The sequence below is a fragment of the Lepisosteus oculatus genome, chromosome 24 (genome assembly GCF_040954835.1).
Source record: "Lepisosteus oculatus isolate fLepOcu1 chromosome 24, fLepOcu1.hap2, whole genome shotgun sequence".
Lineage (NCBI taxonomy): Eukaryota > Metazoa > Chordata > Actinopteri > Semionotiformes > Lepisosteidae > Lepisosteus > Lepisosteus oculatus.
Genome location: NC_090719.1, coordinates 8,855,593 through 8,878,260, shown reverse-complemented (window position 1 = coordinate 8,878,260; position 22,668 = coordinate 8,855,593). Strand labels below are relative to the sequence as shown.

Genomic DNA, 22,668 nt, shown 5'->3' with positions numbered 1-22,668 from the left:
TCGTCTTACTAGTTACAACTCCAGCCCGAGTCAGAAAGTCAGCTAATACACCTAGCTGCCCGGAGGGGGGACAACCATGTGGTTAGGACTCCTAGAAGTTTATTTTCTCCCACCGGGTGATTTTGTTTTCCTCCCCGCTGTGCCCATATAAGATAAGATAAGATCACTTTATTGGCCCTATACAATTTCTTGCATTAGGAATTGTCTTCTTGCATACCCCAGCTTGCTTTCCATGAGACACACAGACAGGGAGAGAGAAGCCTGGGGTCAGAGCGCAGGGTCAGCCATTGTACAGCACCCCTGGAGCAGTTGGGGTTAAGGGCCTTGCTCAGGGGCCCAACGGGGTAGGATTCCTCTGCTGGCCGCAGGATTTGAACCGCCATCCTTCCAGCCACAGGCGCAGATCCTTAGCCAACCGCTTCTGAACCCACTAGCTCATTCAAAGCTGAAACGTCCTGTTTCTTGTCTTCTCTTTTCAGCCTGGAATAAACCTTTACTTGTTACTTTGCAGCCTATGCATGCTGGCACAGCTCCCTACTTGAACTACTTCAGGTTATTTAATGTATTGAATAAGGGACAGAAAAAAAATATTTTAATAAGCTTAGAATTCAAAATATCTTATAAGAAAGATAGAGTCACTGCCCGCATTCATTCATTTTCTAACCAGTTTATCCAATACAGGGTGATGGGCAAGCCAGAGTCCGTTCCACCAAACAACAGGTCCGAGGCCAATTACACCCTACACAGGTGCCAGTCCATCGCAGGGCAAACTGACACGCTCACACCAGGATTGTATATCTTAGGACTGTGGGAAGAAACCCAAAGGGAATGTGAGGAGAACTTAAAAATACGCAGACAGCACCCCAGGAATTGAACCCAGGGCCCCTGTTTTCTGTAAGGTAGAAATGCCAGCCACTGCTCCACTGTGCCACCCTCTGACAACAACTGACAATCCTACACAAGGGAGGACCTGGACTAAGTGACATGGAAAATTCAAAATGTAATATATGAAACCCTTTTAAGCACAAATCTGCTAGCAAACCTGGAGCGAAATATTGACCTCCTGCTACGCATAGGAAGAGAATACATTCTTGTACAAAACTGTCCACACTTTAATCATTTGTGTCCTCTGATATGTTACAGAGTGACTCGTGCAATTCATTACAGGCAGCTTCCAAATTATTATGCTGTTGATTAAATTAGTAAAAGCGATCGCAATCTGAAGCATGTTAATTGGAAGAATTTATTTAGTCCCCTGACAGTTTTACATGTGTTTGATTAAGTATTATAAGGTTTGTTTTTCTGATTTTGCATAATTTACGTTTAAATCCTCAGCAAAGGGAGCTGGTGCCCATTAACGACTGTAATAAACTCTTTTTAAAAACGCCTCTGTTTATAATTTATCTGCCAGTGTTGTGTCTCTCGCTACTGCCTGGCTGCCTGACAAATAGGCTGGATGTAATCTGGTCACCTCATAAATCTGTACAGAAGGCTTAGGGAGCTTTTGAGTAATAAAAACAAGTTTACAGTGCAATACAGAGATGTGTGTACGGGATACTTTTGCTTCATTAGGCAGATGCAAAACTGACTACAAACCATAAAACAGTACAAACCAAAAAAACTAGTTTTGAGAAACCAAAAATACAAGTTATCTTGAAACCAGAATGTAATTTTGGATCACTTTTGTGACTTTTACAATTATTTGCCAGAATAGACGATGTACATTTTAAATGTGTATTGGTTAATTAAATACAACACACGCATTTCTAGTAGTTATTAATTAATATCCCACATTAAAGAAATAAAAAAAAAAATTCTGTATATTTATGTGTCTTTTTTTCACACCACTCCTGTTCTCCTGGTGTTGGGACACTCATTCTCTAGAATGAGTCACCACAATATGTATCACAATTGTATCCCATGCTGGGAGAACTGGAGTGACGTTTATAAGGGTCTTTCAGTGATCCTGTGCCGGTCAATTCGAAAGAAGGATTTAAAAAGAAGTTAAGACATATGACATTTAATTATAAACAAACATAATAAGAACAATGTAAATTAAAAAAATGTTAAGGTTTGATTCATCTTTTAATACAGAGTCTTGTTTTATGTAGTTATAGAGCTGTTGCAAGAATATCAATATTAGTGCATTAAGGTGCTTCCCAGTTACTGTAGTTCTTGTAAACCACGTATTTGTCACCTTGTATTTTATTAATGTTTTCATTTATGTTCACATCTTTTACTGCCGTGCTGCTTTTCTCTTTTTGTTTGTCATAAATATATTTCTTGAATCCAGACTCTTTTTTTTAAGAAATGAAGAATTTAATTTAAATCTGTTAAAAAGGTTCAGTAGTCTGTTACTGAAAAATGCACAAAATGCGCATAAAATTATTTGACACTCCAGTTAACATGAAATTGCTGTCTCAATCACAGTTCATGAATTGGATTTTTCATTTGAATTGTGTTTTTTTTAATCTATAAATGTTTTTTTTTAATAGAACGTAATAACACCTCTGCATATAACATTCACCTTAATATCCTGTCAGTATGAGCTCAATACTACTCCTATATTGTTGCTATAGTAACGCACACATGTCGTTGTTACGGCACGACAAGCCGTAAAATGTTGAGAGACTGTATAATGGAGTGGGAACATACGAGTGAGAAAAGATAGTTCAGTATATCTTACATTTGCATTAATGTATTATGTTACATATTATTTAATATGCAGGTAAACAAATACCACTCGAATTAACAGGGGTCGCTTTTCCTTGATTAACATTAATCTACTGTGTCTTGCCTAATATGTAGAACATTACAAAGAGGACAGTGAAAAGGGGTTGCTTCTTAAATCCAATTCGTTTGTAAATCTTGCCAGTTTTTGCTTGGATGTTTATAGTTTTGAATACTGGAATAATGTGTGAAAAAGGACACTGCATGAAACGAGCATCTTCAACTTTAAATCTTCCGAGGCCAGCTTTCTCTTAACAACCTCCTATACAGGCTGAAACGGTATGGTTTTATTCCAACAATACTGCGTAGGTTGAATAATGCATGCATTTAGCTTCCTGAAAAAAAAAACACGAGAAGACCGAAGGTAGGTAGGCTACAGTTTAGTAGTTTGTACACTTTTTGCTTCAAATGCCTTTAAAAAAGCTCTGTTACGGTGCCAAATAAAGTATTTTATGAAAGAGTTGTTCGTAAAAAGATAAGCGAATTAAGCGACAATTGTCGTTTGAGTACTCTCTGCGGCTCTTGCATCTGTTTTCCGCATTCATGTTTGCTTTGCGCTGTATCAGACAGTGAGGTTTTCCAGTTGATTTGCTCATAAACATTGCAGTCAATTAAAAGATCAGAGAAGACATAAGTGAACCCACATTCCAGAACTACAGTAGGTGTACGTGCTGTCGCACTGTTACAAATGACGGAGGTTAATACTATGGATTCTTACTGTCATGAGATGTTTGTGATTTCATCATGACTGGTGTACAGTAACTTTTAAGGTCATACGGTGAACTGTCATCATCATTATTCTTATTACTATAAGGCTGGATAACACAGTGTTCAAGTGGTTAGCATTGCTGCCTGTGATCTGGGGTGCTATCTGTGTGGAGTTTGTATGTACTCACCCGTGTTTGTGTGGGTTTTCACACAGGACCCACTGTCCTCTTTGAAAACTGGCCTTGGTATGTGTGTGTGTGTGTGTGTGTGTGTGTGTTGCTTCTCTGTGTGCCCTGTGATGGACTGGCCACCTGTCCAGGGTGTATTCTCCCTTGCTCCTGTCGTTTGCCAAGATAGGTCAGGCTCCCCTGCAACCCTGAATTGGATGAAGTAGTTAGAAAATGGATGGATATTTTAATTATTATTAAATTATTGTTTTATCTTTTGTAAGAGGCACTTAAGACATATTTTTTACGGTAATATGTTCATCCACCACACTGGCCTTGCCCTTGTGTTCAACTTGCGGCTTTTTCTTGAGTAAGTACTGTTCGCTGTGGATGTTAAGTAGACATGGCTATTAAAATAATAATTTTAAAAAGTCCGACCAAACCTAAATACCTTGCTGAACTGAAATTATTGTACCTGGGTTTGTCATATCTAGTGTGTTTCATTCTTGTAACCGTAAAAATAACATTAATGGGGTAACCTCTCAGCAGCTGCCTAGTTACAGTTTGATTTTTTACATAAAACTCTCTGAAGTTCTTTACACTACATATGGAATCTGTGTGCTGTGGAATTTTCTGTTTTTTTGTCTTTAGCAAGAAATGTTAGACCCTAATTGATTCATTCATTAAATTAACTATTTTAATAGTTTTTGTCAACTTGGCAACTGAGTCTTAAACCTATTGCTGTTGTGTCAGTGTTGAAATATTTTCTTTACCGCAAGCTGTCTGGACAAAGCCTCATGCCCCATTGGCCTTAGCCAAATTTATCAAATAGGATTTAAATAATGCTGATTTACAAAACAGACTTTAACGTTGCATATCTGCTAATAGCTGGCCATATCTAAAGAGGCTTTCAGGGAAATACATCATGTGATTCTGATGATAAAAATGTCTTGAGAGATTTGTTTTTTCTTGAAGTGTCCTCACTTAGCAACATCTGCACAATCTGCCAAAGCCCATAAAGTTAAGCCTTGCAAAAGCTACAAATGCTAAGGTATCCCTCAATATACCAGTGATAACACTGGGCATGCATACAACAGTCCTTTAAAATATAGTTTATTGGATTTGCAAAGGAAAAAGGCAGCTGTTTGTTATTTGTATGTTAAATACTGCTGCCACGACATCTCTGAGAGGTATTCAATCAAGGTATCTTCAGGGTTAAGGGAGGTATGTTTTTGAACCATGACTTGAATTGGCAGAGTATTGTCACAACATGAACAATAATATAAATACAGTTTGTTAAAACAGAAGTGTTAGGAAACTGTAGCACAAGTGAACAAAGAACCCTTGCCCTCGGTCTTTTGATGTCACAGGTAATACTGTTTTATTTGGCGATTCTCTGTTGTGCTGAGTATAGCGCAATGCTCTTCTTAGCCTCCAGGCAATTCAGTCTAAACAGTGGAAGAAAGATTGTCACCGTTGAAAATTTGCCGCACATTCTCGTAGGGCACCTTCATTTTGCTCTGCATGCAGACGACACCCCTTTATACCCCTGACACCCCCACAGAAACTGCTTCTTTGCCTTTGGGGTGGAGCGGTGTCTCTGTGGCTAAGGATCTGCACCTGTTGCTAGAAGTTTGCCGGTTCAAACCCCACGGCCGGCAGAGAAATCCTACTCCGTTGGGCCCCTGAGCAAGGCCCTTAACCCCAACTCCTCCAGGGGCGCCGTATAAATGGCTGACCCTGCGCTCTGACCCCAAGGGTCTCTCCCTGTCTTTGTGTCTCATGGAGAGCAAGCTGGGGTATGCGGAAGGACAAATTTTACTGGCCAACAAAGTTATCTTATCTTCATCTTCCTGTGTAGGGCCCCTGTTGTGCTGGAGCGCGGCACAGTCAGCAATGTGGAGCTGTGGTGGCAGGGCCCTGGACCACGCTCGCACGTTCTTGATGGTTGTCGTCACTGGATGATGCAGGACTGCGCCACTGGTAAGGACAGAGCCTGTTTCTGGGACTCCTCACAGCCTGGGGCCCTCCAACCTCGCTCATGCCTGTGATCCCCATACCCCGAAGGGTGCGCTCATTCCATGGCCCCCACACCACCTGCACGCACTCTGCCTGCGGACCCGTGAGGACCACCCAGCTGGTCCGCACCAAGTACAACAACTTTGACCTGTACCTGAAATCGCGCTTGATGTATGGCTTCATCCGCTTCCTCCTCTACTTCAGCTGCAGCCTCTTTACATCCATCCTCTGGGTGGCGCTCTCTGTCCTCTTCTGCCTCCAGTACTTCTGCATCCGAGTCTTCCTACGTTTCCAGTACAAGCTCTCCATCATTCTCCTGCTCCTGGGGCATCGCCGCCTGGACTTCAGCCTGCTCAATGAGCTTTTCATCTACAGCATCCACGTCACCATGTTCCTAGTTGGAGGTCTGGGTTGGTGCTTTATGGTCTTTGTGGACATGTAGCATCTATGGGAGCAGATGGACGCTGTACAGTTTATTGTACATGTACAGTAGGGAAACTCTACATGTCAGGCTGAGGTGCAGTTCTCAGTGGTTGCACAAAGGCCAGCATATTGAGGAGAGGAAGGAATGTGACCTCATTTCAGTCAGATTAACTTCAACATGCAAACCAAAGTCCCTAAAGGCAATCTGCATTATATTTCAGGGGAAAGCAAGTTACTGATAAAAGTTCTCCATAGAGGTCCTTTGTAATAACCGTTTGAACCCCCAGACTCAAAAATAATCTGTGTTTTGCATACATCCTTATGACAAGAAATCAGATTCTTTCTGCTTATTAAACCCCCCTCTGACCTTACTGTGAGTTTACTTGAGCCTTTCTCAACTTGGTAGAAAACTCCTGATGCCTAATCTGAATCATAACTGCTGCAGCTCACATCTCGATCTTAAAACGCTTAGAAGTTTTCTTATTACTGGTAAGTGTGTCCAAGCCATGTAAATGTCAGTTAGATTCTACTGTTCTGTACTGATTTTACTGTTATTGAGTGTGTATGACTGAATGCACAACTGCAGGCCACACTGTATTTTTTTTTGTACCAACAAGACTACGACTCGTGATACCATAAATTGAAATATGGGACCACAGTGAATAAGATGATAGAATAAAGAAGGAAACAGTGACCAAAATAACACATTTTTCTGCCATTGAGAGAACATAACACAAATGCCAGCTATGTCTGGCTATTCTGGTCTGTTATACTGTATATGAAATGTCTGTTGAAACATGGTATAGAGAGATTGTAAGGGAGATTTTAGATATTAAAAAATTATAGTGTTGCCAATTTTTATTGTTTTACAAATGCAAACAGTATAGCATTATTATTAATAATTAAACCTATAATTATTATTCACCCAAAAAAGTTCATCAATGTTACTGTACTCATTATAAATATATTAATTGTTGTTTACAGTATGTGTACAATTTTGAAGTGTTCCCTGAATCTTAAAAATCTTAAAAATGTGGCCAAATAAATAAAATCTTTCGAAATTATGCATTTGTTCTCACCCATTTTCTACACTTAATTACATTATTGTAGTCTAAACATGTTCAATGCATTGCAATGTGAAATGACTCAATTTAATAAAACAAATAGTGCAATTTTGTTTTTGACCATTTTTTTCACCTTACTAGGGAGAACAACACCTACTTTTTTCCTTGTGTATGCATTCTACAGACAAACTGAGCATCATTGGATAAGCTTGAACTAATGAGACCATGCAATGGTACTGTATGGTCTCTGGCCTGCTAGGCTTTTGCCACAAAACTGGTTCCCTTAAAGGGTTTAATAGTTTTATTAATAGTTTATTGGATAGTCACTGTGTACAGCTGGGCAGTACCAGTTAGGCTCCAATATTATGAGTTTTGATTTGCTTGCGGTTTATGCACACAAGGGGTCATGTGCATGTATTCTTCCAATTTTGTGTACTGCATCATTTATATCAGTGGTTCTCAAACGTTTTGGACCAAGTACCACCCCTGATCAAACCAAAGCATCCAAGTTCCAGCTACAAGTCATCTTCTCATAGGAACCCCAGAAAATCTCAATGACCAACATGATTGGCGCACGCACACACACATATAATAAAAATAGCACTGGGCACTTAGATAATTCGGGTTGCACCGCCTTGTAGCCATTTTCCGATGCTTACTAAAACACTAGCAGTGCTGTCTGTGTCAGGTTCAGCAGCAGAGCTAGTGTCGGTGGCTGATGTATAATCCTCCTCGTTCTCTACATGATCTATCGGAGCTGGCGTCAGTACTCTTGGCGTCTGTTCCTTTCAGTCATAATACTTGATTTTTGCGAGGTAGTCATTTTCGATCGCTTGTTCTGTTGGCGAATGTGGCGCTAAGCTGTGTCTCTGAAAGCCCGAGAGGCGTCTGAACACTCGAGTATTCGCACGCGCTGTATCGACGTAGCTGAGTACGTAGCCTGCGTATTTGACGCATAAACTAATTCTATTAAAATAACAAATATTAAAACCTGTCACAAGGTTTCTAAAACCAATTAATTAAATTACAGATGAAAAATGTACATCATTGTGTACATCAAATGTACATCAACACCCAATTTCTCAACAACAAATTTCCAGGGTCATCTGGTATACCACCTGGGGGCGTACCACAGTTTGAGAACCACTGATTTACAGTATATCATTCTGTCTTTGCCTTTTTATTGCTTCAAGAAGGTGAAAATACTGTAACAACAACTACACGTAAGTCTGTTTTGTTGAGATTTTGTTGAAACTTAATATTTCTCATCTTAAATTTGATACTTTCTGCATGTAACACTTTGCACTTCTCTACATTAAATGACATCTGCTAGGTGTTTGCCCAGTCTTAAATTTTGTCCTTTTGAATTACCTTTATAGTACTTTAGAGTTTGGTAATTCCCCTTTTTATATAATTTTGAAATTTGACTGGTTTACTAACTACAGTATATCAGAATCTACTTCATTGATATAAATCAGTAAAACCTGTGGTTCTAATACAGATCACCACAGTGCTCCAATAATTATATTAGCCCATTTTGACTATTTACCTTTTATCTGTATTATTTTTCCTGTCTATTTGGTAGTGAGAAGTGGTTTTGGAACAAAGAGTACTATTAAAGAGAGAACAAGGGTAGAATGAGACACACCTGGCCACAAGGAGTGGGATTCCAAATGAGGGAGAGGAGCAAAAAATAGAACGGTTTCTGTGTGGTAATAACCACTCCCTTGGATCAGTGGGAAGATTAATTAGAATGGCCAGGAAGAAAAAGGTTTCAGTCTGCATCTAGCATGGAAAGAAGGAGGGTGAGAGCTCCAGATGGAGTTGTTAGTAGCTGTGGGTTGATCTGGCTTACAGGCTTGTGAGCAAAGGACACTTGAGAAAATATATCTTAGGTTATACTGAAGGGGATGACGAGTGCTGGACAGTATCTAGGAAGGGGTTTGTTGTTTTCCTGACAGACTAATGAGGATGAGGGAAGCAGTGAAGCCTTGTCTCTCAAGCCCGAAGTTGAGGGAGGAACAGCTACCTGCATTCGTAGTTTGTAGTAGTTCATTTGCCAGGCTCAACAGGGCTGAGGGCTGAGGCTTGAGCACCTGGAGGAGCAGGGCATTGCCTGGCAGGATAGGAGTATAACTAAGGGGAGAAGGGATTCTAGGATAGCAAGGGCGTTGTCCTGAGTACTTCAGGCTTGTACCATCAACAGACTAGTGTGCAGTGTCGGAGGCAGAGAGAGTATGAAAGGTCTAAGAGTGAAAACGACAAACTAGCAGCTGCTGTATCAAGGGTGCGAGCGCTGATTAATAAAGCCTGAGGCGTCCTGGCCAAACAGGATCAGCTGGTATAGTTAGAGATGAAGAGTGATTGGTTGTTCACAACGATCATGTGCTTGGGGAAAACAAGCGAAAGAGGAGAGCTGATTGAGATAAACTGATTATGCGTGAAGAGTATTGTGATTGGGTGAGTCGGGTAGCATATTCCAGTGACTTATTGTATTAGTGAAGACTAATGTTATTGAACTAACGAGAAATATGAAAGTGTGAAACCCCGAAAGAAGAGCTATAAGACTGAAATATAGTACTGTAGGTACAGTAGCTGCGTCAGCATGCGTAGGCTGCAAAGACGAGCTGAAAATGCATGCTGAAAAGAGAAGAAAACCTCCATAGCTGAAATGTTGTGTTTCTTTTCTTCTCTTTTCAGCGTGGAATAAACCTTTACTTGTTCCTTTGAAATATAAGACTGTGGAGACTGATGTCACAGCAGGAAGCCCGAAGGGGTTCTGTCCACATTAATGAATAGCAGACTGCTTAAAATTAAAATGACACTCAGGTAAGGTGGTATTTAGGGTGGTGAATATGCTGGCATTATCACCTTATCCATTAACTTGGTCCCAATCCAAAGAATGTACAGTATTAGATTACTGTTGTTATTATTCAAAGAACTCTAGCAAATTAGCAAAGCAAGATCTTCTGTTTCTTTTCCTTTTCTAAACCTATGTGGACTCTCCCTTAGAATCCTATTGCCATACAGAGATCCTGTAGTTTTGTTCTAATTATTGTTTCCAACACTTTGCATATGATACAATTAAGACTTATCGGTCTATAATTACGTGGGCTGGTTTTGTCTCTATGGATGGGTGTTGCATTAGAGATTTGCAGGTCAATGGGTATCACACCTGTCTTGTGTGGCCCTTGGAGAGCTTTTATTAGGAGTCAGTAAATAAATCTTGTTTCCTCACATAAAATTTGAAAAATACTATCAGGGTCTGGAGACCTGTTTATATTAAGTGCTTCTAGTACCTGTAACAAGTAGTCCTGGACTCTTCAATGCTAATATTTAATATACAGTATTTAACTTTTGTCTGAGGTATTTTTCAGTTTTCTTCTTGGTAAACACCGGAGTGATATTCATTGTATTTATTACACTTTCATCTTCTCTAAATTGAGCATAATTAAATTAGAGACACTTTACTTCATCCTTTACTGTTCTTGTGCTGTTGTAATACTAAAAGAAATTTTCACTAATTTTGTCTCTGTTGCAATTTTCAATATCTCTCCTGAGCTTTTTCTATCTTACTTTGTGTTCTCAAAGTCTACAGTTGCTCTTACAGAGCCTTATTTACAAGCCTCAAGCTAAGAATTGTCTGTTCATGCCCTGAATGAATAGATATTTGATATTATTGTGTGCATTATGGAATCTGTTTTTCCCCAGATGTAGTTTTATCAGATTAAGTCAACAAATACTGTACATTCACAACAGGTAAACCTACTTCCATTTGTATCTCCATTGTAAAAGAGAATTTTGCAGTGGATAAATCAACCACATCTGATATCTAAAATTTAGTTTGGTTCAGCGAGGAGTGACAAAGTTTTTCAGAACCTAAAAGGAGATGCCCTGAAGGCTCATTGGACAAAGCTCTTCAAAATCACTGCCGAGCCGAGCTACACTGAAACAAAATTAATTATCAAGAAATGATCGAGTGCAATCTTACCAAAATGGGTAATTAAATATTCTATGAGGTGACCATTTTTCAGAAACTTTAAAAATTGACATCCTCAAGGGCTTTGTCCAGTTTCTTGAAACTAAGTATTAAAAAATACCAAGGTGTCAGCAGACTTCTTTAAAAAATCTGTCTGGATACTAAGGTATAAATGCAAATCTATCAGTAGTCTATTATTGTTGTTGTCGTAATGTCGTATTGACCACTATGGAAATTTTGTGTGCCTATATTAATTTAGGCTGGCCACAGCAAAGGGTTTGAATACTAATACAGCCATGTCTTTTAATTTATCTATTAACTTTCTTTAAACTTCATTTCTTTGAATGTGTGGAATATGTTTTATATATATATATAGCAAATATTAATTGCTGCTTTAAAGTCTCATGACTTTAAAGCCACAGCTATGAAGACAGTGTAAGGACCTGAATACTTATTCAATGTACTTTATATACAGTAGCAACATCCAATACAGTTTAATTATATTTTGCAGGACATTTTGCAGCAGGGTGACACACAATAGCTTCTGCATGCCACTCCAGTAGTACTGTAGCTATCCTTCTGAGCATATGATTGCTCCTGGGGCACTATGAAAAAGTGTAATATACTTGGCCATATTCTGACTTGACACAGCTGCACCAGATTTGTGAAACAGACTTTTGTTCCATTTCTTAAAAATAACACTGCCATGTAAATGTAGCCATTCATTTTTTTAAAAAAAAAACTGTGTTTCGGATACAATTCTGACCTTGGAGAGGAATCTCAAGTCTCTGAAAATGGGTCAGTACATTACAGAGCCAGAAAATATGCAAAAAAACTCAAAAACTGGTCAGTGATTGGAATTGTTGACTGTTTTAATTTATGTTAATGACCTTTACAGTTAATTTCAGCAGGCCTGTTTGTTGGCAAGTTCTTGGTCTGTCAATAGTTATACACTGAATATACTGGTTGATATGTTTTCTTTTGATGAATGTTAGAAATGGCTTTTTTCAAAGCCGATTGCCAGCTTATGAACTACTGCAGCACACAGACTGAATCTAAATTTGTTTGCATCTATATCTGTACATTTTGCACACGTTCGAAAAATAGCTGTGAGCCAATCAAATCAAATCAAAGCCAAACTGATACAAAAGCACCCATGACACATTCTCAGTTAACCTAGTTTACCTGCTCTCACCAAATGACTGTTTTTAGTTAATATTTGTATAGCATGATGGTGAAAGCTTTCAATATTCATATAATTCATATACAGTGTACTGTAGATGCTAAACCAAAGACACAGGTACATTGCGGTCTTTGTTTATCACAGACACTGCATTTTTGTACAATTTCCCCAGCTGCTGGCTGTATTTGTCACATGATTAATATTCAGTGTCTGATTACTAAAACAGGAGACCAACAAAAAAAGATTTTCAAGGCCCCGGGCTATCCAATTATCAGCTGAATTGGATGTTCTGCAATTTTAATTTTGGTTTTACACACATTAACAAGTGGCTCCGTCCTCACTCAACCTATAAACCTGAGTTGATATTTAGCATCATAGAAAAAGATATCACAGCTCTTTGAATTCCTCCATAGGAGAGCAACAAGATACATTCTGGGACTTAAGGGAATGTCCTACACTGACAGGAACTGAACCTTTTTAGTATTTAGTAACAGAGAAGACTACGAGGGAACCTAATACAACTAATTCTGAATCTTCAAAGGCATCGACAAAGTGGATTTCTTCAGAAGGAACAGTGAAACACGAAGCAGATGGCACCAGTGGAAACTACATGGAAGTGTATTTAAAACAGAGAGAAGACAAGTCTTACCCAAAGGACTGTGGGACTATAGAGCAAGCTGCCCAGACTTTTGTTTCATTCAAAAAACTGACTGGATGAAATTCTTGGCTCAATAATATACAACTACCAAATGGGCTACATAGGCCAAATGTCTGTAACAGTCTGTAACTGTTCTTATGTTAATGTGTTCTTTTATTTTTTGGTAAAATGGCCTCCTCTTCTTTGTAACTTCATGTCCTTGTTTCTAAACTACTGATACTTAAACTTCAAGTTGTCTTGTGTGGTCTCTTTGTACAGGACCATTAGGCAATACAGTGGAGTACAGTAATTGAGTAGGCAATTGTAATTGTTGAGATCAGATTTTTAGTTTATAGTATTTTAAGAAGAAGAGGAAGATCACTTTATTGGCCATATACAATTTCTTGCATTAGGAATTTGTCTTTTCACATACCCCAACTTGCTCTGCATGAGACACACAGACAGGGAGAGAAGCTTGGGGTCAGAGCACAGGGTCAGTCATTTCTACAGCACCAATGGAGTAGTTGGGGTTAAGGGCCTTACTCAGGGGCCCAACAGAGTAGGATTCCTCTGCCGGCCATGGGATATGAACCTGCAACCTTCCAGCCACAGATCCTTACCCACAGAGCCACCACACCGTCCTATGATCTCTTATCTATTATAATATTATAATTTGAGGAATATGGGAAAGATTGCTGAAAAAAAAATATGTTGCTATTAATCAGTGTAACAATGTTCCGTGTAAATTACGTTTATGCAGTTGTACGAGGCATTATTTGCATACGAGAGAATTTCAGACGCTAGCCTTAGCAGTCCTCTGCTTTACTCTTTGGCTTCTGTTCCTACAAAACGCAACGTAAAAGGAATTGTGTACTGTCTCTGCCCTTGACAAAAAAAAATAATTAACAGCTAAGCCCGGTTGAAAGATCTGCAACAACATTCGTTTGTGACAAGCAACTGTCACAGCCCTTAGCAGGTAAGTGAAGTTATAGACTTTGTCTGCCTTGTAGCTCCTCTGCAGAGCACACCGTGTCTCTTTAAAACGCCGGACGGTATGATGTCAGGAGTAGTGCAGTTCAGTTGCAGTGCATGTGAGCCATAATCACTTCCTGGACAGGGAACGAGACAAACAGGAGCGAGTTAGTGATCGCGCAGAGGAAAGGGGCCTGGGTGAATTACAGACCCTGCTAACTTTGCATCCGAAGAAATATCGCACCGCTGACAACTGAAGTGGGCAGCTTTTATGGAGGAGCGACATAGCGGGTAAAATATATATTTTTTTCTTGCTTCTTGTTGTCTGGACGAGCCAGACTAGCGTGTTTTGTATTTTCATTTCGAGTATTTTAAAGAATGCAGTAATTTTATATAAATATCTCAAATGTTTCAAGACTGTTATAGTGGGAGAAGTGTTGCAGAATCAGCTGCTGGTGAGGTCGATGACACAACGAATATATGATTACTGTACTTCTTTCGCTACCGCGGTTTTAAATCTCCTTGCACCGCGTCAATGATTTGATAACCATAAAGCAACTTTCTTTGCTACGATTACAAATGCGCCAGTGAGGAATGCGACTGCTGGACGAGGCATCTTGCACAGGTATGCGATAAAAGATGAAACAGTAGCATTACATTTTGTGCGTACCTCTGTGGAAATGTACTGAAACAATGATTTCTAATATGGACATGACAGGGTATTAGATGTTTAATAGGTCCGTACGTCACAGCATCTCAGCTTTTCCATTTGGGGAGAGTGGCTGTCTGTGTAGACTTAGTTAGGGTAGGTGGTGGGATGTTTTGCAGCAGAGATTTTGTGTTTTAGTACCTTTTGTCCGGTGTCCTCTATGGCATCGAGGTGTCGGTTGTTTTAAGGTAAAGCCTCCCGTATTGAAACACTGTGAAAGCTCGTTATTTTTTTTCATGCGAAGGGAAATACTGTTGCCGTATTACAGGGCTTACTGCACCACTGGACGCCTCCGATAAGTATTTTGGGGGGGATGTCGCACTACACCTTAAGTAACTGAGCGGATGCCACCTAGAAGAAACTAGTTTCTCAGGGTTTTGTGGAACTAGAATGAGACGAAAAGGGTGCGTTATACGTGGTGTACTGTACAGTATGTATTCATGTATCCCGGTCATTACCGGGTACTTTGAACTGTTCTGAAATTAAGCGTGTTGGTCGTACACGTAGGACAGAAGTCGTCTGCACAATTTTTACAGATGCCCAGAATAATATGACAAGTGACACGGCAGTTTACTTACCGTGGTCTGTGAAATGGCAGACACGACCCGCAGTCTGTAGGACGATCCAGGACGTTCACGTTCCAGAAATTAACGTTTTAATGCATCTTAGATATTTCTGACTTTAAGACGCTCGTATTTGTGAGGAATAGAATTGCACATCGTGCTCTGGCCAACAAGTGAACTGACAAATACTTTGAGAAAATCACTCATCATTTTTCTTCAGAGTATAGAACCACTCTCTACATATAAGGTCTAAGCTTAATTAGTAGGATAAATATTAAAAAGTAACACCGTTTATAATATACGTCAGTATACAGTACTTATTATCGTTAATAGACATATTAGTTGTTCATTATTTTCGTCTTCTTAGTAATAACTTGTAAAAGTGGAGTGAATATAGATTTTGGATTTCTGCAAAGCGGCTTGAATCTTCAAAAGAACGACAATACGCGGTGCTGAATATGAGTTATTTTATAAAATCGTCGAAGCTTAATACATGTTTAATTATTTTTAAGTCTAAATATACAAATAAGATAACTTTCATAAGGTGAACAAGTTTCTAGAATGAATTTACATGCTCGTGTTTGTCATGTCTTTGTTTTGATGGGTGCAGATTTTAACACGTCCTAATTTTAGTTGGAATAATATATTTAAATTAACAAAATAATTAAACATATCCATCTATCTGTTATCATAAAGTTGCTTAATCTTGATAAAGGCCACACAACCCTGTAGGCATATGTCCAGATCCATCTTTGAAAAAAAAAATATATGTAATTTTTCAATTTAATTTCAGAGTTTGTAATGGAAAATCCAGCCCAGGAACTCAAGACTAACATTACTGTTCTGCATCAAAAACTAATTATGTGGGTTCTTAAGAAAAACATGCTATGGCAAGTGCTGTCACTCAGCTGTAGACACAGTGTGGATTTGAGACAAAATACAGAACTCAGTGTATAAGAGGTGCCAGTGATGAGAGTCACCCTAAAGAAATCTTCTTGCCCTACAATGTGTAGGGATGCCCCCCTTACTCAGGACTTCATGGTGGGCTGGGAAGGATAACATGGATAAGTGCTTTATGGTGAGAGCCAGCTGCTAGAATTCTAGCGACCTCTAAGAAAGCCGTTATTTGTGCTAAGAAGCATCCATTGCATTATCTTCTACATGTTCGCACCCATGCAACCTGCCCAGCTACAGTGTCACTGAGGTCCAGATGTGCAGGCCTGGCTGCATGGCACCTACCCATGCTTTCAAAATGAGATGAGGCCCAAGCCATCGGACACAACAGTCGTAGGCAGTCACATGCCGGCGGGGCTTTTGAATGCAGTCACTGTGCTTCGGGCTGGGGACTGGTGACATAACTCGCCTGGGTACTGGCAGGCTGTTTTCAGCCATGTCTTTGCCGTCTGGCTCCCTGGACTGGTGAGAGAAGTCCCTCAGGTCCTCTTAAAACGAGTCAGCCTCACCACAGGATGCATACTTGTCCTCGCTTCTAGCCTGTACATGAAACTTAAAGCGTTTGTCAAGTACAAGAGAGGGTCTCACCTTCTTTTTAGGGGCCAAGTCGTAGAGAGAAAATACCCACTCTAGCTCCCCAGGGGACAAGGTTGTGTTCCCAGGAAACAGGTTGCAGAGTCACTTCTGCTTCCAACCTGCTGAATCCCAGCTCTTCACAGGAACAATGCTTACAGATGCCTAGATTAATGTTACAGTTGACACGGCGATTAACTCACCGTGGTCTGTGAAGTGGCAGATATGATCCGCCGGTTCTAGGATGATCCAGGACGTTCACATTCAATAAATTAATGTTTATTAAATCTTCATATGTGTGACATTAAGGCACTCGTTTTTGTGAGGAGTAGAATTGCACGTTGTGCACTGGCTAGCAAGTGGACGGACAAATACTTTGAGAAAATCACTCAGAATTTTTCTTGAGATGATAGAACCACTCTTTACATATAAGGCCTATGTTTGTTAGATTAAGAGGGTGAATATTAATAAGTAACAACTTTTATATTTTACGTCAGTATGCAGTAGTTATTATTATTAATAGACATAATTGTTGTTCATTAGTTTTGTCTTGTCGGTGATAACTTGTGAAAGTGCAGTGAATGTAGATTTTGGTCTTCTGGAAAGAAGCTTGAATCTTTAAAAACCCCTGAAAATGCACAGTGCTGAATATGGGTCATTTTAAACAAGAAAGTGCCTATTTTATTTTTATTAAATCATTAATATGAATACATATTAATGTATCTTTTTATGTCTAAATATACAAGTAAGATAACTTTTATAAGGTGAACAAGTTTATAGTATGAATTTATAGGCAAATATTCTGGTCGGTTATGTCCATGTATTTCTTTGTTTTGGTTGGTTCAGATTTTAAAACACCCTAATTTTAGTTGGCATAATTTCTATATAAATTAACAAAATAATTGGCAATAACTTCAGGTTAGTAAAAACCAGAATGTGTGGCCAAATCATTGCTCCACAAATCTCAGCCCACTTTAGCTGAACCCACTTGTCTATGAGTTCATGCAGGGTAGCAGCCATCTTGAAGAAATCCTTCACAAAACACAAGTAATATGAAGACAACACCAGGAGTCTCTGCTGGTGTTTCACCTTTGTAGAAAACACCCAGGCATGCCCCAGGAATCCCCTTACCCCAGAGGAAGTAATTTCTCTTAGGATGCAGTTATAACCTGAACGTGCCCCTTAACAACTTAACCATTTAATCACTGAACACACCCTTTATATCCCCACGATTTCATAAAAAAATAATGGTATTCATCACAGCATCGCCTCACCTCAGTTGCACAGAGCTCAAGCTCGTCATTAGGCACTTGTATGCAACAGCTGTTAAGAGGGATATCTCAGAACTGCCACAGTCCCTTTCCAGGTGAAAAGGAATTTTTCAGTCTGTCTCCAGGAGTCAGGATTCACCTGCTAATATCCACTCCTGCTAGACCATCAAATGCAAGTAATTTGGTTCAGGGTCTCATTGATGCTACGGAGTGGAGTCACACACTCTAGAAATAAAATGACTAGATTAATTATTACAGGCAGAGAACTGTAATATGTTAAATAATGTCTGAGTGAAAACAATGGAAAATGTTTGGACTATGAAAGGGAAAATGCGTAAAATTTTAAGCAAATTTTACACTCGAGTGTTTGATCAAGCAGGAAATTGACAACACGCTGACCAAAATATGTTTTAAATTACATAGTATCATACGATTAGGGTATTCTAATAATTTTAGTAATGGAAATGAGATGTTATTCATAAGTCATTAACAAAACATCCAAAAGTCACTCAAGACAGGTGTAGTATGTGCTGATGGAAAAGGACTGATATAGTGCCCTTTCATAAAATGGGAGGTAAAACTCAAGCTACGTATTTATAGACCAATGCGTCTTATTCCTCATACAAGTTAAGCTATGTAAATTATAATTAAAATTAGACTTGAGGGTTGACCACAATGTCCCAAATGAGGTCTAACTAATTCATTTGATAATTTAACATAACTTACCTTGATTAACAGTCTGTACCCTTAACAATATAGAAAGAAGAGGGTAGGTTGTTCACCAACACAACGTCACTAGCAGTACTAGAGAAGCAACTGAATGAGGGTTCTCTGTGTAGATCAATTATTGAATTGGATGATTGTGAATTTTAGTTCATAAACTCTAGATTGGATTCCAGGATGAAAAACAAGCAACAACAAAAAAATAAACCTAAGCAAGTCACCCATGTATATTTTTTTGTTTTTCTGTCCTAACCACAAAACCAGTACTGGATCTCAGCATTTGTACTAACCACTAGACCACACTGCTCTCCAGACCTCTTGCATAACCACTGAGCCGTGGTCTAGCAATTTCTAAGCTTTCAGGATACACTGTACACCCTCTCAGCGTCTCATCTCAAGCCGGCAGATTGCTGTCCCTGCCTCCTTCAACTGTTAGCACTAATAACACCACGACTGTCAACATAAACATATAAACCTCAGCTGAAGTAAGTTAGCCTGGCACATTTGACAAGGATAAAAAATTAAGAATGTACTAAAGACACAATTTATACAGCACTAATAATACGACATACTACAACCAAACTAGAGGAAAGAGGGGGTAATTATTATTGGAAACATATTGTATGCCCACAGCTCCACGTTCTCTTAGATGACTGTCCCGTCAATCTAAACCCTAATTAAACTGTATATTTATTCAGTTCATCCTTGTGATACTTGACGTATCGAGTACGTGCTGAAGTAAGTGCTTAAAAGTGTCATCTCAATTTCCAAGGGGACTTTTTGTTGGAGTGAAATGTTTTACAGATTTAATATTAAATAGCGCTGTGCCCATGAGACTATCCCCCACCCCTTTCTGTCTTTTTGTGTCTGTTAAGCTGCATCATGTTGTCTTTTCTTGCATTTCCCTTGTCTAAGTCTCTCTTCAGCTCCCCTTTTCTGTCCCTGCCTCTATCTTACTCTTCTACATGCTTTCTCTTTCTCGCTCTTTGTCCTGCCTAGACTATGACACAAATAGCAGTGTTTAAAAAAACACAGAGAGGTCTTGAGCTGATTGTAAATTTGCCTAGCGCTAGACGGGCATGCTTTGCATAACAAATTGATCTGCAACTCAGACAATTTTCCTCCTGATGCTGGCTGAAGGGTTGGAACAATCACACCCAAAGCTAAGGGGACACTGAGATCTAGCCTGCATGGATAGATTAGCGCTGCCAAATCATGAAACAGTTACTTTACAGATTACAAATATTTTTTTTTTCCTCTAGAGGAAAATGCTTTTCATGTACATTGTAACCTTTCACTTTTGCACTGTTTTCCTCCACTTTTTATGCAAGTGTACTTTTACTAGCTTTGCAGAGGTTTGACACTGTCAATATAATTGCCATTTGGTAAATGTTTATGAGGGGTGAGGGGTTTTATTCCCAGTTGTTAGTATGGGAAATAATGGAGTCCTTTTTTTCTTGGGTATTAACATGCTAAAATTAAAAGTAGTGTAAATTATGGTCACCTGCAGAGGGAAAATGTGAGAAATCCTGCTTAAGTAGACTTTGAGAAGTGTTGATTGAGGTTGTATTGTGTTGGGCAGGAAGGTCACTGATATCTGTGTTACAGGGAATGAGTGCAGAAGTGACAGCCAGTGTGTCAGTGTCTGACCACACGATAGCTGTGACTATAATTAGACTGGAGAAAAGGAGCTGAGAGCTGACAGATTGACAGTCTGCACTCTAGCTGTATTCAAGATGACCTGGGCTGACTAATATGTTCCTGTCTGATCTTCGTGAAACCTGACATGTGACTAAGCACAATGGGTTCATTCCTGAACTGTGCCTTGTGGTGATTTCTTCATTTCCTGTGCTAGCGCAAGGTACTTGAGGTTTTGGATATGCTGCCAGGAAGCCTTTCAGCTGAAACAAGGGCTTTCTTTTAAAGAGGGGACTTGATCAATGGCTTAGCTTTCACATAAGCATGCGGTGGGGGTGTACGGGAGGGGTGGTTAGGCTGTATGCTGCTCATATTAATGTGGCTGATATCCATAAACCTACAGGGCCTTATTCACTACCGACTTACCACTGTGAAATCTAGCTCAGCTGTTATTCTAAACAGACAAAAAGAGCTTTCCTAATAAATGATCTTCTAAAAGCCTCAGGTAGTAAACTTGTGAGCTCCTACCACATTCTTAGTTTTTTTTTCTTTCTTGCTAGTTTACATGATGGAATGCACTTTCGTATGCTAACACATTTATGGAATAGCACTGTTTATGCTGTTTAGATTGCATTTCAAAGGATAAGTTGTGCTCTGTGAGCTGTTCGGTCATTCTCCTAAAGTACTTTTCCTGGAATGGTTTGTGTCTTTCATTTTTAGAGAAGGAAGGCATGCTTATACTGATCTGAGCTTTCTTTCTTCCAATGCAATGAGACTTATGTACTTAAAAATATATAGTAATGTCAGGAAACAACCTATGTTATGCAGAAGGGCTGGTGGTGAACACAGTGCTGTTTGTTCTTCTTCACTTTCTTTTAATTAGAATAACTTGTGAAAAATCATCACTGTCAGGGTGAACGCCACTGATTCATCTTGTCTCTCCAGATCATTCCTGCAATACTCAATTTCAATTCCATCCAGCTCCTTCAGTTACAGTGACAGCTCTTTATGATCAATCTAGTCAGTTCCACTCATGCATTTACAGTATATTCAATCTTGTCATTCCAAATCCTACGCTGAGTCTTTCACTTTCAAATTAAAACTCTGGGCATATAACATATTTTCCTGTTTCATGTTTATTGTCATTTATTTATTGTTAATTTTGTATTACAGTCAAGCAAATTGTATTTGTGATCATGTGATTAATATGAATTAAAAGTACAATCCATATTGGGGGGTTATTCCATTCTTATATTTGATCATTTTAAATCAAATGCATACTTTGTTAAAAACATTGATTTTAAGTGAACATTCATTTTAAGGGAATTTTAGCTATAAATGTCAGTATTGGGTTGCAGATACATTTGCCAGTTGCATAACTAGCCATGCATGCCCAGGCTAGGCCATGATTCACAGATAAGGCTGTGTTCTTTTTTGTGTTCTCTTAACATTTGCATATCCTTTCTTTCTCCACAGTTTCTGGCAAAGGTTTATCTTGGACTCATCTAGTCATAAACACCAAATGAGCTTGATTTGCTGACTGACTTCGTCTCATTTGTAACCATTCTTAATGTTTCTGAAAACCTCAGAATTTATTCAAAAGTTTAAAATGTCTTTTTTTATTTAGAAAAAAAAGGGAAATGGCTCTTTCCCAGCTTTTAATCTGGCTTTCTGTTCTTGGTTGTGGAAGAGAGGTTTACATCTTGCAGAAGGGCCTTTGTACTGCTGTCACAGTCTTCTGCAAAACTATGGGTTTTGCTACCTTCACTCTGGAGGTTGGTGCTTTTATTGACATGTGTTTTAGGGTTTTAGGGTCCTTGTATGTCAACAACACACTGAAATTACAATCCTAGTTTTTGCTCTTGTCCTTTTGTAAAGCAATTGGATCTCCTGAGGCTAGATGTTGACCATGTTCCTTATAAAAATACACAAATACAAAAGGGTAGGATGGAGTACAGAATGATTTTGCTGTCTTACAACTCCAGAATACATGACAGCACATCTCATCTTCCTCATATTTGTCTGCTGTCTACGTTCATTGCTTCCTGTGCACTGCCAGGTCACACCAGTCCACCAAGGCAGGATGGTTAACATTTTTCCACACTTCAATATATTTCCCTGAAAAAAGCCCTCTGACCGGCTATACAGTACCTTCTTCTTGGCCGGCACAAAGGTAAAGTCTTTTTATTAGCCATGTCATTTCCAGTACAGTTTCCCAGTACAATTTCCAGTCATTATAAATGTCTATTTAGATTTGGCAAAACCAAAAAAAACACCATGAGAGGTCAAGGAATTTTCATTACTTTTACTCTTAACCAGGACCCTATTAAAATGTATCAAATAAAATGCTATTGA

The 22,668-nt window shown here is 39.1% G+C and overlaps 2 protein-coding genes across 7 annotated transcripts in view; both read left to right on the top strand.

The window, feature by feature from the left end:
* Nucleotides 1-2,622: 2,622 nt before the first annotated feature.
* On the top strand, nucleotides 2,623-7,219 carry tmem250 (transmembrane protein 250). Of its 5 annotated transcripts, none has more exons than XM_015366871.2 (2): nucleotides 2,623-2,728; nucleotides 5,467-7,219. In XM_015366871.2, exon 2 carries the CDS (start codon nucleotides 5,647-5,649, stop codon nucleotides 6,064-6,066), a length of 420 nt encoding a protein of 139 aa, XP_015222357.1. In that variant the 5' UTR covers nucleotides 2,623-2,728; nucleotides 5,467-5,646; the 3' UTR covers nucleotides 6,067-7,219. The 5 variants fall into 5 exon arrangements, with proteins under 5 accessions (XP_015222357.1, XP_015222353.1, XP_015222355.1 ...); XM_015366867.2 differs by having other exon boundaries at nucleotides 2,623-3,009; XM_015366869.2 differs by having other exon boundaries at nucleotides 2,623-3,094.
* Nucleotides 7,220-13,982: 6,763 nt separating this feature from the next.
* Nucleotides 13,983-22,668, top strand: part of LOC102694641 (nucleus accumbens-associated protein 2) — a 50,696-nt gene continuing 42,010 nt past the window's right edge. The window contains exon 1 of one of the 2 annotated variants that reach the window (XM_069183146.1): nucleotides 13,983-14,173. The gene's annotated coding sequence lies outside the window, so the exon portion shown is untranslated. The remainder of the gene's footprint in view (nucleotides 14,174-22,668) is intronic. The other variant, XM_006640670.3, reaches the window with a different exon arrangement.